This window comes from Chiloscyllium plagiosum, unplaced genomic scaffold (assembly GCF_037043375.1).
Source record: "Chiloscyllium plagiosum isolate Xiang-an unplaced genomic scaffold, Cpla_swu_hap1 HiC_scaffold_11, whole genome shotgun sequence".
NCBI classification, from domain to species: domain Eukaryota; kingdom Metazoa; phylum Chordata; class Chondrichthyes; order Orectolobiformes; family Hemiscylliidae; genus Chiloscyllium; species Chiloscyllium plagiosum.
In genome coordinates this window covers 50,634,258-50,650,469 of record NW_028270149.1, presented here as the reverse complement: position 1 = coordinate 50,650,469, position 16,212 = coordinate 50,634,258, and the positions used below count along the sequence as shown (strand labels likewise).

General features: G+C 41.7%; 1 protein-coding gene across 4 annotated transcripts in view; it reads right to left on the bottom strand.

The window, feature by feature from the left end:
* Positions 1-16,212, bottom strand: part of LOC122557232 (uncharacterized) — a 152,458-nt gene that overhangs the window by 124,283 nt on the left and 11,963 nt on the right. For all 4 annotated transcript variants that reach the window (XR_015758658.1, XM_043704693.2, XM_087992045.1 and 1 more), the window contains exon 2: positions 10,385-10,536. Coding sequence is in view for 3 of the 4 variants with exons in the window: in XM_043704693.2 (XP_043560628.2) it covers positions 10,385-10,536 (152 nt within the window). In the remaining variant the exon portion in view is untranslated. The remainder of the gene's footprint in view (positions 1-10,384; positions 10,537-16,212) is intronic.

Below are 16,212 nucleotides of genomic sequence, written 5' to 3'. Positions count from 1 at the left end.
ACCCACCAGAGTCACCACTCTTCAGGTACCATTCTCTTTGTGGTTGGGCCCACCTCACCGATGGGTGCCAATGCTGGGTCCAGAACTGGATGCACACTCGCCTCACGACCAGGAGCCTCTGACTCCACTCCCACCCATCCCTGCCGACAACCAGGAGCCCCAGCTTCAGGCATACCATTACCAGGAGCTGTCCCTGCTGTGGGCCTAAAACAACCAGGAGGCCCTGGCTTTGCTGCAGCCACCACCTTCTCAACTCCTGTAGTGTCTGCTCTGGGCAGATCACAACCATGAGTCTCCAACTCCGCTATCAGGCCAGTCCGCCACCTTACCAAGAGACCCACTCCAGCCCCCCTCCCTCCTCTGCAATGTCACCTTCTCCATCACTGCCAAGAAGATGAAGAAGAAAAAGAAAAACAAAGATGAAAAAAAAGAGCAAGGAAAGAAAGGAGGAAGCAGTCAATCTGCAGCATTGGCCCCAGGATGCTGAACACTTCCTACCTCAACAGTCCCTCCATAATTCCACACCTGAAGTGTTTGGTTAGAGTCTTTAAAGGGTTATTTGAAGCGGAGATCGCCTTAGCTTAGTTGCGTGAAGAGGCTATTGAGATTTTCAACACTGGGAATTAAAATCCAATAGTTACATCAAACTTATAGATTTGATAGAGAAGGAATTTTTCTCTGGCGTTTGGATACTTTAAAGGGATGCTGCTGGAACAGATGAAAATATGTTTTCTACTGTATATTTAGAAATCTTTCAAAACTGTAAATTTGGTTTATTTTAATCTTATCTTTTGCATAAACTTCTATTTTATTCTAAACCCAGAGGAAAACAAAAGAATGATCTGCAGCAATGCATGCTGTTTCAGTGAAAAATCACCTCTATCAAATCAAATATCAGTCTAGGAGCAGACTTATCTAGTCATAACAACAACTGGGATCACAATACAATGAAATATATGAGAGTTTTAACTTTACAAAGAAACAGAAAATGTAAGGAATAACCGTAAGAAGGAGCTCAGCATAATTGACTTAGATCAAGGAATTGTGAATTCCTTCCAAAATCTTCTGTTTTGAGGAACTCACCCTTAAAAGAAAACACCACCCATTCAACTACAACACCATCACAGCTGCAGAATCTAACTTTAAATGTCAACCAATTCTCTGCAGCAACAAGGATTGTAAGCAACACACTATACCAGAGACTAATTGAGTTTCTTTTTAGAAGCTTCTATCTTATTTTAATATTTCCATAATTTCTTGTTCATAATCATTTTATCCTCAAAAAATCCATAGTTTGTAATTAAGCAATTAGAATGTTTAAACAAAGGTTCGACTGCTTTAACTTGAAATACCACAAACTAAAAAAGGTGACTAAATGGGTTATGTTAATTTACAATTTACTCACCTTGTGGTGGACTTGCCTGAAGGTTCTGACAGCATTCTTAATAATAGGCAAAGATTTTGAACTGCATTTGAAAGCAACCTTCAGCACAAGAAACTAAAATCACTTTAAAAAAGCAATATTGTGTGAAACATAAACTAAATATGCTGGAAAAACACACAAAGTCATACACGGTCTCTGAAGATAGATCACATTTGTTTAATTTGTTCACAAATATAATTATTTAGTTTTCACATTTTTATATCAAGGTCACAAGATCTCAGCAATTGGCTATGAGGCATTGTAGCAATCTTGGATCAGGCATCAACATTCAACAGACGTGCTTAAGTACAAGCATCTATTGTCACCTAGAAAAATGAACTCTATCATATAAGAATGCCCTCATGGTCATGTCAACTTTTTACCACTTTCTCCACCAACTAACCTTTGAATCAGCATGCAAATACAGTGCCACAATATGGGCTGCTTTGCACAATACAGGCACAACAAATAGAAATAGGGTTGAGTTTTCCCCAAATACATTTTCTCATACAATTACTGCAATTAAAGATTTTCAATAATTGAACTTGAGTGCACAGTCTTTTCACTAGCACACAACTCAAAGTCAATGCACAAATATTTTCAAAGTATGAAATTTTATGAATGCAAAACAGTCAGCTTTAGAAAATCAAGTGGAATCAAAAATTGCAGAGGTAATAGCCCCTCCAAGACACCATAGATGAGATTCTCAACAAAACACTAATCACTATTTCTACTTTTGGCAAAGATGCTTATCCATACATTACAGAAGTACCTATAATTTAGCTTTTAACTACTAATGCCACACCTCACTTTATGCCTCATTTCAAAGTTATTTTCATATTTTATTTAAACTGTCCCCTTGACAATAGCTAACAAAGGTATTACCAATTTACATCTGAAAATGCTCAAAATCCATTTATAAACTGAATAAAAAGCAATTATCCACTTACTTTTGACTGGGCTGTATCCCAGTGCAAATGTCACCGAAGCTCTTTTTATCATGGTATACAGATTGCAGTTTCACCTGTAAACACTTTTAGAATGTCATGACTTTTTAAAAAGAAAGTACATTTAATAACTGAAGTCTTGGTTATCATTTTCTTCACAAACCACCTGGTCTAGTCCTGCTCTTCTCCATATTTTTAAAATATTCCTCCATCAGGTAACTACTTCCTTTTTACAAGAGACTGTATGACCTCGGTCCAAGAGTACATAGCATAGTTGTTTTTGAGAAGATTAAAAAAAAACTAGAACCTTCAACCTGAACTAGATCAGGAGCAAAAAAATAGTTTTTTTCCTTTCCCCAGTTATCTCAGCTTCTTTTTTCAAAGTGCTGGGTATAATTCCAGAGGCACAAGTTGCCAATTATGCAACAGCCTGGGCAAAAACTATTAAGTTGTTCAATTGCCAAGCAGACTGTAGCTAATCCAGTTCTTACCCAACATCCACAAAAACACATACTTTCCAATGGAAGTCGCTGGACAATGATTAGAAACCTGATTAATTTTCTCCTGTTAGCCTAGGACAGAGAAGTCAATTGTAATCAGTTCCAAATTGTGGTTGGGACTAAAACTGGCAAATGCAGCACTGAGCATAAATCAACATTCAGTATTACATGGAAGAATTATTTATACCCATGGGTCATTTTGGGAATGAACAAGAAACCTTCAAAACTATTAAAGAGAAAATGTCAAAAATAAGGATTTGCTGATTTGATGAGAACTGCCAAACATAATTAAACAAACATCAGCAAATACCGAGAACCACCACTGCACCTAGGCCAGTTAACCCTCTTTAGTTGTGGTAGATGGCCCCCTGTTGAACATAACACATTATCACTGGTCCTTTACAAACATTTTCTGCAGCACTTTACCAGAGTTGACAAATATAAAATTATCAACAACTCAGAACAATAATTGTTTTGTAAGCTAATATGATTTTGCATTATCTAGACAATTCACTTACAAACAAGAAACTACTGATTTCTCAATGTCAAATGAGTTGCTCAAAATTGCTAAAAACAAAATTGGCAAATCCCAGGTAGAAGCTCATGTAGCTGCTTTCATCTGATGAAAGCCCAAGCCAAATTGACAGAAATCAGAGAATACAGTGCAGGAAATGGAGATGTGGGTATGTAAGGGTAGGGAGAAGTAATAAGGAATGTGGATTTTGTAAATTAATTCCAATGTGCAGCAGGATTGTGGCTCAAGTTCTGCCATTAAAAATGGTACAGTGGACAGGGTATAGAAATGTATAAGCTAGATTTAAAAGATCAGTCTGCATACCTGATCACATAGCTAGCAATATGTAAGAAGTAGCTGGGACGACCAAGTAAGGAGCTCATATCCACAATTAACTCATAGAATATAAAAAGTTACTTATCAACAAATTCATGCCTTACATCATCAGCTCCCAGGTTTCCATTCAGTATCTACTCATGACAAAGAAAGACAGCTTTGTCAAAGGGCAGGTGATGGCAGTGGTATTAATCCAGAAACTCAGCTAATTTCTGGATTGAGGACCCAGATTCCAATCCTGCTATGGCAGATTGTGGAATTTGCAATGCAATAAAAATAAAAATCTGGAATTAAGAATTTTCTGATGACCATGAAACTATTGTCAGAAAAACCCACCCAGGGAAGGAAATCAATCTGATCTAACCTACATGAGGCTCCAGACCCAGAGCAACTGGTTGACTTTCAACTGTCCTCTGAAATGGTCGAGCAAGCCATTCAGTTGCTAACAAGTCTCAAGAAAAGAAGCTGATGAATCACCTAGCATTGACCTAGGCACTGGAAACAACAAAGACTAAAACAGCCCCATCAAGCCTATAACATTCTCCTTGCCAACATTGAGGGGCTAGTGCCAAATTTAGGAGGGCTGTCTCACAGACTAATGAAGCAACAGGAATGATTATGGAGTATGACTATATCTCAGACTAGGGACAGACCCAATGTAAATGGTGGCACAGTGGGATTGCCCTGGGAGTCGTGACCGAATCCGGACGCCATGAAATCTTATGGCATCAGATTAAAGATGGGCAAGGAAACCTCCTGTTGATTACCACATACTGTCCTCCCCCATGTGGTGAATCAGTACTCCATGTAGGACAACACTTGGAGGCAGCTCGGAGATGACAAGGGTGAAAAATTTACTCTGGGTAGGGGATTTCAATGCCCACCATCAAGAGTGGTTCAGCAGCAGCTGATTGGGTCCTCAAGAACATAGTTGCTAGATCGGGTCTGTGGCAGGTGGTGAGAGAACCAAAAAGAGAGAAGAACATACTTGACCTTATCCTTACCAATCTGTTGGTTTTCAGATTAGGTTACTTAGTGTGGAAACAGGCCCTTCGGCCCAACAAGTCCACACCGACCCTCCGAAGAGCAACCCACCCAGACCCATTCCCCTACATTTACCCCTTCACCTAACACTACGAGCAATTTAGCATGGCCAATTCAGCTGACCTGCACATTTTTGGACTGTGGGAGGAAATCGGAGCAGCTGGAGGAAACCCACGCAGACACGGGGAGAATGTGCAAACTCCACACAGACAGTTGCCTGAGGCGGGAATTGAACCCGGGTCTCTGGCGTTGTGAAGCAGCAGTGCTAACCACAGTGCCACCCAACAATGTGGAAAATTACCCAGGTATGTCCTGTATGCAAAAAGCAGGACAAATCCAATTTGGCCAATTCCCACCCCATCAGCCTACTCAACCATTAAGAAAGTGCTGGAAGGAGTAACCAACAAGTGCTATCAAACAACACCTGTTCAGCAATAACCTGCTCAGTGACGCCCAGTTCAGGTTCTGTTACGGCCACTCATCTCCTGGGAGGAAGTGAGGATTGCAGATGCTGGAGATCAGAGTTGAGAGTGTGGTGCTGGAAAAGCACAGTAGGTCAGGCAGCATCCGAGAAGCAGGAGAATTGACGTTTTGGGCAGAAGCCCTTCATCAGAATGTATATTCTCCTGCTCCTTGGATGCTGCCTGACCTGCTGTGCTTTTCCAGCACCACACTCTGCACTCATCTCCTGACCTCATTACAGCCATCAGGGAGCCCTAGCAAACATGGAACCAATGGGAATCAGGGGAAAAATTCTCCACCAGTTAGAGTCATACCTGGCACATTGGAAGATAGTTGTGGTTGTTGGAGGTCAATTATCTGTGCAGAAGTTCCTCAGGGTATTTTTCTAGGCCCAATCATGTTCAACTGCTGCATCAATGATCTTTCCATCACAAGGCCAGAAGTGGGGAAGTGTAGCAATGACTGCACAATGTTCAGCACCATTCACAATTCCTCAGATGCTGAAGCAGTCCAGGTTCAAGCGCAACAAGATCTGGACAATATCCAGGGATGTGATGATAAGTGGCATGTAAAATCTATCACAAATGCCAGGCAATGACCATCTCCAATAAGAGACAATCTAATCAATGCCCCTTGAGTTAAATGATGTTACCTTTATTGAATCCCTCATGATCAACAACATTAGGGCTACCATTGATCAGAAACTCGACAGGAGTTGCCATTAAATACAATGGCTATAAAAGCAAGTCAGAGACTAGGAATACAGCAGTGAGTAACTCACCTCCTGACTCCCTAAAGCCTGTCCACCACCTACAAGGCACAATTCAGGAATATGAAGGAATACTCCCCATTTTCTTGGATGACAGCAGCTCCGACAACACTCAAGAAGCTTGACACCATCCAAATGAAAGCAGCCCACCTGATTGGCACCACAACCACAAGCATCTACTCCCTCCACCACAGATGCTCAGAAATAGCACTGTGCACAATCTACAAAATGCTTTGCAGAAATTTGCCAAAGTTCCTTAGACAGCACCTTCGAGGCTCATGATCACTTTCTTCCACCTAGAAGGAAAAGGGCAGCAGATAGATGTAAACTCCATCAACTGCAAATTCCCCTCCAAGGCAATCACCATTCTGGCTTGGAAATATTTCACCATTCCTTCACTGTCACGGCCAAAGTCCTGGAATTCTCTCCCTAATAGCATATTCCTGGATTAATCTACAGCATATGGATGACAGCAGCACAAGAAAGCAGCTCACCACCACCTTCTCAAAAGCAACTAGGGGCTGGCCCACCTAATGATGCCCATGGGTGCCATGAGTGAATAAAAATAAGTTATAGATTTGAGTCCACATCACGTCACTATACATTGTAACAAGTTGCTGAAACAAATGCTGTGCAACAAAGCTGACATATCCTTATTATAACTGTTATGATATCAGCTGATACTACTATTGGATAAGACATATCCCAGAATGAAACCTTGCTTGATAGATGTTCTAATATATAAAACAGGAATTACTGCAGAAACTCAGCAAGTCTGGCAGCATCTGTGGACAGAAAACAAAGTTAACATTTGGAGTTCAGTGACTCTTCTTCAGAATGCTTGGGCAAGAAATACCAACGATATTCAAATACACAGCTAATCTGGTGCTTGCCCAACATCCACAAGGAACTACATTTCCCAATGTTTCTGAAGAAGTCACTAGCGTCAAAACACTAACGGTTTTCTCCATATCGCTGCTGCCAGACCTACTGAGTTTCTCCAGCAATTTTTGTTTTGTGTTACAGATTTCCAGCATCTGCAATTGTATTAAACAGATCATTTAGTTAGTTCAACGTGAGATTCTGAAACCAGTCCATGGTCATTGTTGACCAGCTTGTTATGTGGTACTTCAAATGTCTTTTCAAAGTCTGTGTAAAGCACATCAATCGCCTCTGCTGCCTTGTCATACATCTCAATCAAATTTGTTAAGCACAATTTGCCCTTACCAAATCCATGATGACTTTCATTAATCAAACCACACTTGTCTAAGTGACTGTTAATAATCTCCTTTCTAACAGTTTCTAAAACTTTAAGGTTGCTTGTTGGATAGTGGTAGTGTCCCTGCCCTTGAGCTAGGAGATATGGGTTCAAGTCCCAGGTTTGTGATAACTTCTCGGAATAGATCGATTAGAAAATACTTTTAAATATTTCTAAAACTTTGCTAAAATTTCTAAAACTATTGTGGTAGTTACATTAACCATTGTGTTATTACTGGGCTTATCTTTACACTCATTTTTGAACATTTGCATTTGCATGAAATTAGAAGCTTATTTCAACACTTAAACAAATCTCACCCTTTATCTCCTTAGCAGCCTTGAATGCATCTAATCCAATCTTGGTGAAGTAACTCTTAGCTCATGTGTCAATTATCTATTTTAACTTTATGACTCAGGCAACATCTTCTTCCTCAGTAAAGACAGATGCACATTACTCATTAAGTATCTCAACCATGCCTTTTGGCTCCATTTATAAAATCAACCTTTGCTATGTGATTAACTGCACCCCTTGTTTTACTGTTCATACACATCAGGGAGGTAATGGTCTAGTGGTATTATCTTTAGACCATTAATTCAGTCAGGTAATATGCACAGGACCCAGGTTTAATCCTGCCATGGCAAATGGCAGAATCTGAATTCAATCAAAATCTGGAGTTAAACCACTGTTGATTGTCAGGAGAAATGCATCTCTTCACTAATGCCATTCGGGAAGGAAACTGCCACCCTTACTTGGTCTGGCCTATATGCAACTCTAGATCCACAACATTGAGGTTGACTAGCAAGCTATTCAGTTCTATCAACTGCAAGAAAGGGAAAAAAGGAACATAAACAGACAGACCTCCTGACATTAAAATGGCAATGGCAAAAACATGGACAGCAACCATTCAAGAAGGCAGCTTATCACAGCAACTGGGGATGGGGCAATGAACGCTGGCCCACATCCCAAAAGCAATTAAAAAAAACTTTTGGAATCAAAGTAGAAACTATTAGATAAATTCTGGAGGTCTGGTGGGAAGAAAGAGAGTTAACATTTTGAGTTCAATGACCCTTTGTCAGAACTGAAAATAGATGCCAAAGTGTGGTACTTATGTTTATGGTTGGGGGTGAGGGGGAATGAACAGAGTACATGGAAATTGGGTCAGCAATCGAGAGAAAGAATAGAGGGATTTGCAAACAAATGGATTGCTGATTATAAGATGATATGACATATGATACAAAATGGTAAAAACAATGACTGCAGATGCTGGAAACCAGATTCTGGATTAGTGGTGCTGGAAGAGCACAGCAGTTCAGGCAGCATCCGAGGAGCAGTAAAATTGACATTTCCCGGAACTGAACTGCTGTACTCTTCCAGCACCACTAATCCAGAATATGATACAAAATGCTGATGACAACTTTTGGATTTCAACGTGGGTAATGTCATGTCTATATTCCTATTCTTGCTTTGATACTTATTATTTTTCTCACTCCTCTTGGAATATTTTTGTATTCAACCTGTTTCATTCTTGCATTAATCAAATTTACATTGAGCATACGCCCACTTTATCTTCTTCACTTTACTTCCTATTCCTTCTGTTAGCCAGACTGCTTTGAATTTGTTTCTCTTACCTTTCCCACTTGAGAGCGTACCTCAACTCTCCCTGAACCAATTCCTCTTTTAAAAAAAGGTAGCTGATCGCTCCTGTACAGTTTTGTCTACCAATCTTTGATTCCAATGTATCTCAGCTCAATTGTTCTCAATCCTAATTTTTTATTTTATGCTGGTTTACATCTTGGCCATTTCCTTTGCTCATCTCAATCTTATGATACCAAGATTATTATCGCCAAATATTCCCTCACTAACATGCATGCATTTCACCCATACCATTCAAATAAACCAGATGCAGCAATGCCTCCCACTCACTGGGCTATACACATATGGAGTTTAAAAAAACTCTCCTGAACACCTCAAATTCTTCCTCCTCACCTTTACATGATTGCAATTCCAGTCTAAATAGGGTTCATTAGATTGCAACCATCCCTACTCTCCAGTTTTTGCACATCTACTTAAGAATGTAATGGAGATTTTATTATTCGTTAACAAAACAGATTTCGTCCTTGACCTCTCCAGGATATTCTCAGAGTCCTAATATTCAACTTAATCAATGCTGCCATCTTCTCCTTATCTTTCCTACCTTCCAAACATCTTGTATTGAGGAGTACCTACTGGACCTTTCTGGGAATCACCATTATATTCTCCCATTTCCACCCCTGCAGCTTACACCCTGTCATTTTGTCCGCATCGATATAAAACTAATTTGGGCCTTACCACAGTCCCTTTTATACTGATGCTATTTTTTAATCTTAGTATTCTTCTAATATTATCTAGAAGTATGACAATCATTCACGGACTCCATCAACAAGCACATTGATCTAGACCCAATATATTGGCCACTACAATGAACAACCAGAATTGGAAGTAGCAGGAATGGAACCAAATAAATTCCAGAAGACACAGTACAGCAGTGTTTCACAGGAGGCTCCAAAGCACCGAAGATGTCACCTAGACAGGGGATAAAAAAAATCTGCAAATGAACTTCCCAGCTCGGTGAACATACCCACAACTACGACAATTGGCACCTGAGCTACAAATCTTTACACAAACCTTGATTATCCACTTCTCCCAGTTCTTTGTGTACATTGTACCATTTCAAAGTTAAGCCATTCTGATTCCTGTACCCCTGCCTGGTTTGTCAAGTTAGATTAAATGCTGATCAATGGCACGAGCAAACTACCCAGAGTAGCCACAGGCTTGTGGGTCAGTAGCAGGGTTGAGTGAGTGAGCTGGAAAGTGGTGGAGGAAGAGTAACATGTGTTGGCATGCAAGTAGTGCAGAGCTAGTGGAAGAGCAGAAACCCAAAATTATTGGCCCCATTCATCAGTGGAATGGAGCTTCATAAAACAAAATTATGTACACACTATGACAACCAGCACATTTATCTATCCAGAAGGTATATGTCCATCTCTATTAATTCAAAGGAATTATTTCTCAGTGAACTCAAATTTGATAATTTCACTGAAACAGAATGGAATTTGTTGTGGTTTTCTGATAATTATAGAATTATTCCTTACCGTTTCACCACCATCTTCAATGCCCTGTAAGATCCTTTAATGAGGATGAGTGCCTCCTGCCTTGAGCCATATAATGGGGAGCCATTGATGTTTACAATTTCATCACCAACCTGTAGTTTTCTTGATAAAGCAGCTTTGCCTCCATCCTCAATCTGAAAGGATATTTTAGGAATTGCAAATGAGTGCTACAACTTACAACTGCAACTGAAATAAACAAGTGCAGCTGAATAATTTTACAATATTAGTTATTTGACTTAAATTAGCAATCTGCAGTTTACAATACCTTTCAAAAGTTTTTAAAGGTGCTGACACGCACCATCGAGGAAGGTCACAGGTTCAATCTTATTTCTTTATTGACAAGACAGTCCAACCATTGTCAAATAATCTACAGCGCTCCATTTGCACATAAGTGATATTTATAACTGGATGATGATTGATGGGCGAAACTCTTGGATGGCTTGTTGCCTCTTGGGTGCCAGGGTCCGAGATGTCTCGGACTGTGTCTTCAGAATTCTTAAGGGGGAGGGTGTGCAGCCAGAAGTCGTGATGCACATTGGCACCAACGACAGAGGTAGGAAGAGGGGTGGGGAGGTCATTCAGGAGCTCAGGGAGTTAGGCTGGAAGCTAAAAGCTAGGATGGACAGAGTCGTCACCTCTGGGTTGTTGCCAGTGCCACGTGACAGTGAGGTAAGGAATAGGGAAAGAGTGCAGTTGAACCCGTGGCTGCAAGGATGGTGTAGGAGGGAGGGCTTCAGGTATTTCGATAATTGGACTGCATTCTGGGAAAGGTGGGACCTGTACAAGCAGGACGGGTTGCACCTGAACCAGAAGGGCACCAATATTCTGGTTGGTAGGTTTGCTAGCACTCTCTGGGGGTTTAAACTAATTTGGCAGGGGGATGGGATCCGGACTTGTAGTCCAGCAAGTAGGTTAGCTGTTTTTCAGGATGTCCAAGAATGTAGGGAAGATAGCACTGACAGGGAATACTTGCAGACACAGAGATGGGTTCAAGTGTATATACTTCAACGCAAGGAGTATCAGAAATAAGGTGGGTGAACTTAAGGTGTTGATTGGTACTTGGGATAACGATGTTGTGGCCATCACGGAAATGTGGATAGAAGAGGGACAGGAATGGTTGTTGGAGGTTCCTGGTTACAGATCTTTCAGCAAGATTGGGGGGGGGGGGGGGGGGGGGGGGGGGGGTTGGTAAAAAAGGAGGGGGTGTGGCGTTGCTAATTAGAAATGGTATAACGGCTGCAGAAAGGCAGTTCGAGGGGGATCTGCCTTTGGAGGTAGTATGGGCTGAAGTCAGAAATAGGAAAGGAGCAGTCACCTTGTTCGGTGTTTACTATAGGCCCCCAATAGCAGCAGAGATGTGGAGAAACAGATTAGGAATTAGGAAACAGATTTTGGAAAGGTGCAGAAGCCACAGGGTAGTAGTCATACGCGATTTCAACTTCCCAAATATCGATTGGAAGCTCTTTAGATCAAGTAGATTGGACGGGGCAGTGTTTGTGCAGTGTGTCCAGGAAGCTTTTCTAACTCAGTATATAGATTGTCCTACCAGAGGGGAGGCCATATTGGATTTGGTACTTGGTAACGAACCGGGACAAGTGATGGGCTTGTTAGTGGGTGAGCATTTTGGTGATGGGGACCACAATTCTGTGACTTTCACCTTGGTTATGGAGAGAGATAGATGCAACAGGGTAGGTTTTACAATTGGGGGTAGGGTAAATACGATGCTGCAAGACAGGATCTGAGGAGCATAAATTGGGAGCATAGGCTGTCAGGGAAGGATGCCGTTGAAATGTGGAACTTTTTCAAGGAACAGATACGACGTGTCCTTGATATGTATGTACCTGTCAGGCAGGAAAGAGATGGTCATGTGAGGGAACCTTGGTTGACGAGGGAGGTTGAATGTCTTGTAAAGAGGAAGAAGGAGGCTTACATAAGGTTGAGGAAACAAGGTTCAGACAGAGCGTTGGAGGGATACAGGATAGCCAGAAGGGAGCTGAAGAAAGGGATTAGGAGAGCTAAGAGAGGGCATGAAAAATCAAGGATAACCCCAAGGCCTTTTATGCGTATGTGAGAAACAGGAGAATGACGAGAACGAGGGTAGGTCCGATCAAGGACAGTAGTGGGAGACGGTGTATTGAGTCGGAAGAGATAGGAGAGGTCTTGAATAAGTACTTTGCTTCAGTATTTACAAATGAGAGGGACCATATTGTTGAAGAAGTGAGTATAAAACGGACTGGTAAGCTAGAGGAGATACTTGTCAGGAAGGAAGATGTGTTGGGCATTTTGAAAAACTTGAAGATAGACAAGTCCCCCGGGCCTGACGGGATATATCCTAGGATTATGTGGGAAGCAAGAGAGGAAATTGCAGAACCGTTGGCAATGATCTTTTCGTCTTCACTGTCAATGGTGGTGGTGCCAGGGGACTGGAGAGTGGCGAATGTTGTGCCCCTGTTCAAAAAGGGAATAGGGATAACCCCGAGAATTACCGGCCAGTTAGTCTTACTTCGGTGGTAGGCAAAGTAATGGAAAGGGTACTGAGGGATAGGATTTATGAGTATCTGGAAAGACACTGCCTGATTAGGGACAGCCAGCACGGATTTGTGAGAGGTAGGTCATGCCTTACAAGTCTTATTGAATTCTTTGAGGAGGTGACCAAGCATGTGGATGAGGGTAGAGCAGTGGATGTAGTGTACATGGATTTTAGTAAGGCATTTGATAAGGTTCCCCATGGTAGGCTTATGCAGAAAGTCAGGAGGCATGGGATAGAGGGAAATTTGGCCAATTGGATAGAGAACTGGCTAACCGGTCGAAGTCAGAGAGTGGTGGTAGATGGTTAATATTCAGCCTGGAGCCCAGTTACAAGTGGAGTTCTGCAGGGATCAGTTCTGGGTCCTCTGCTGTTTGTAATTTTTATTAATGACTTGGAAGAGGGAGTCGAAGGGTGGGTCAGTAAATTTGCAGACGATACGAAGATTGGTGGAGTTGTGGATAGTGAGGAGGTCTGTTGTCGGCTGCAAAGGGACTTAGATATGATGCAGAGCTGGGCTGAGGAGTGGCAGATGGAGTTCAACCCTGTCAAGTGTGAGGTCATCCATTTTGGAAGGACAAATAAGAATGCGGAATACAGGGTTAACGGTAGGGTTCTTAGTAAGGTGGAGGAGCAGAGGGATCTTGGGGTCTATATTCATAGATCTTTGAAAGTTGCCACTCAGGTGGATAGAGCTTGTAAGAAGGCCTATGGTGTATTAGTGTTCATTAGCAGAGGGATTGAATTCAAGAGTCGTGAAGTGATGTTGCAGCTGTACAGGACCTTGGTTAGGTCACATTTGGAGTACTGTGTGCAGTTCTGGTCACCTCATTTTAGGAAAGATGTGGAAGCTCTGGAGAGGGTGCAGAGAAGATTTACCAGGATGTTGCCTGGAATGGAGAATAGGTTGTACGAGGATAGGTTGAGTGCGCTAGGCCTTTTCTTATTGGAACGGCGAAGGATGAGGAGTGACTTGATAGAGGTTTATAAGATGATCAGGGGAATAGACAGTCAGAGACTTTCTCCCCGGGTACAACAGAGTGTTGCAAGGGGACATAAATTTAAGGTGAAGGGTGGAAGGTATAGGGGGGAATGTCAGGGGTAGGTTCTTTACCCAGAGAGTGGTAGGGGCATGGAATGCGCTGCCTGTGGGAGTGGCAGAGTCAGAATCGTTGGTGACCTTTAAGCGGCAATTGGATAGGTCCATGGATGGGTGCTTAAGCTAGGACAAATGTTCGGCACAACATCGTGGGCCGAAGGGCCTGTTCTGTGCTGTATTGTTCTACGTTCTATTTCTATGCTCTATGTCTATGTTCTATGAAAACTGAGCTTACCCTTGAAAATATTCTATTCCTTTCTTCATTAAGATTACCTTTTGCATTGTTCAGCCTGTTCACCATTACTGCTGTTCTATTCACTTTATTTTGGTGACTGCATATACCAAATCCATTTTGAATCATTTTCTCTAACCAATCCATTTTACACAATACCTTTGTACACTTCACTCCCAGCAGCATAAAGTCTTCATCCTCAGTTTAACATCAACTTTCGTCTCCTGCTGCTTTGATAAATTCACAGCTAACAAAGTTCCAGCCACTGTTTAAAGCCATTTTCCCATCCACACCAGTTTACTTTGATATCCATGTCATCAGACGCCACTTCTAAGTCAACTATTCAAAACAAGAAATTGCTAGGTTTTACCTAGCTCATCTAAAGACTTTGCTTTGACTCTGAATAATTGGTTCTCAACAAGGCTCCATGCTCCCAACTTAAACTCTAAACTCGGCATGATTGAAAGCTCCTTTTTCCTCCATGCCTTTTTAAGTTAGATGATGCCATTCACAAATGGAACTCTTTTCTTTTGACCTTCATGGACTCTTTTCACAAACTCTTGCCTTTACTCAACATGAATGATACGGTGGCTCAGTGGGTCAGCATAATAGTTCGTGGTTCGCACTGCTGCCTCACAGTGCCAGGGACCAGGTTTGATTCCATCCTTGTGTGACTGTCTGTGTGGAGTTTGCACATTCTCCCCATGTCTGCTGGGATTCCACCAGGTGCTCCAGTTTCCTCCCACAATTTAAAGATGTGCAGGTGGATTGGCCATGCTAAATTCCCTATAGTATCCAGAGATGTGCAGGCTATGTGGATTAGCCATGGGAAATGCAGGGTTACATGGATAGCATGAGATATTCTTTGGAGGATCAATATGGACTTGATGGGCCAAATGGCCTGCTTCTACACTGTAGGGATTCTATAAAACAATCATGGTGGAGGTATTGCACTTATCACTAAACCGCTCCTTGGCTTAAACTCTTTCTCCTCTGGACTTCTCACCCTGTTCCACTCATCTTGCTTTTCATTCAAAATCTTCATTCTTTACAACCATTCTATGGGATAATAAATTGTCTCATAACTCTGTTGCATTTCTCTCTCGGACTCAGCACTGAATACCAACTCATCCGGAGTGATTTAACCTTCATCCACTTGGAGTTCACTGCCTGCATAGACTCCCTAAATCTTTCACTCCATGTAAATTTCCAAACCCTCATGCACAGACACCCGCTTTGACTTTGTCATCTCACATAGTGTCAATATTCCAATCAAACACCTCACAGATAAGGCCATCTTTAATCACTACCTTGTATCAATCTCCATTCATTTCACCCTTTCAATCCACAAATTCTACCATATTCTGTGTCCATCCCTGGAAATAACCATTCCCTCAAATTTCTAGAATCCTTTCAAAGTTAAAACTCCACTCAACTCACTGTTTCTGTGACTATGGATTACTAAACGTCACTTCCCCCTTTAGTCCCCAGTACCATCATTGCAGCAATCACTCTCTCATACGCATACACCCTGGTTGTTGCCCTAGCTCAACCCTCATCATTATTCCCTTTTGGTCAAGGGAATACAACCTTCAGTAGATATATCAGACAACTAGTTTCAGCATTTATTTCCAGATCTGGCTGGACCACCAAGTGAGAAAGCTTATAGCCTTACATGTGGTATCTGCAACAGAATATACAGGAAAGTACTTGATCAATTGGTGGGGGCGGGGGGTGGGGGGGATGCATTTGTTCAGAAGAATTAAGGAAATCTGTTCTTAGTGTCAATGGATCAATATAAATAAGGTGATAACATTTCTTCACTTGTAGAATGTGTGACAGTACTTCCTTTTGACCCAGAGGGCTGGAAGCTGCGCATATTTTACAGTTGAAGGTTGGATAACTGAATTTCTGGTTTATAATGAAGATTCTTAACAAAAAACTCATACTCA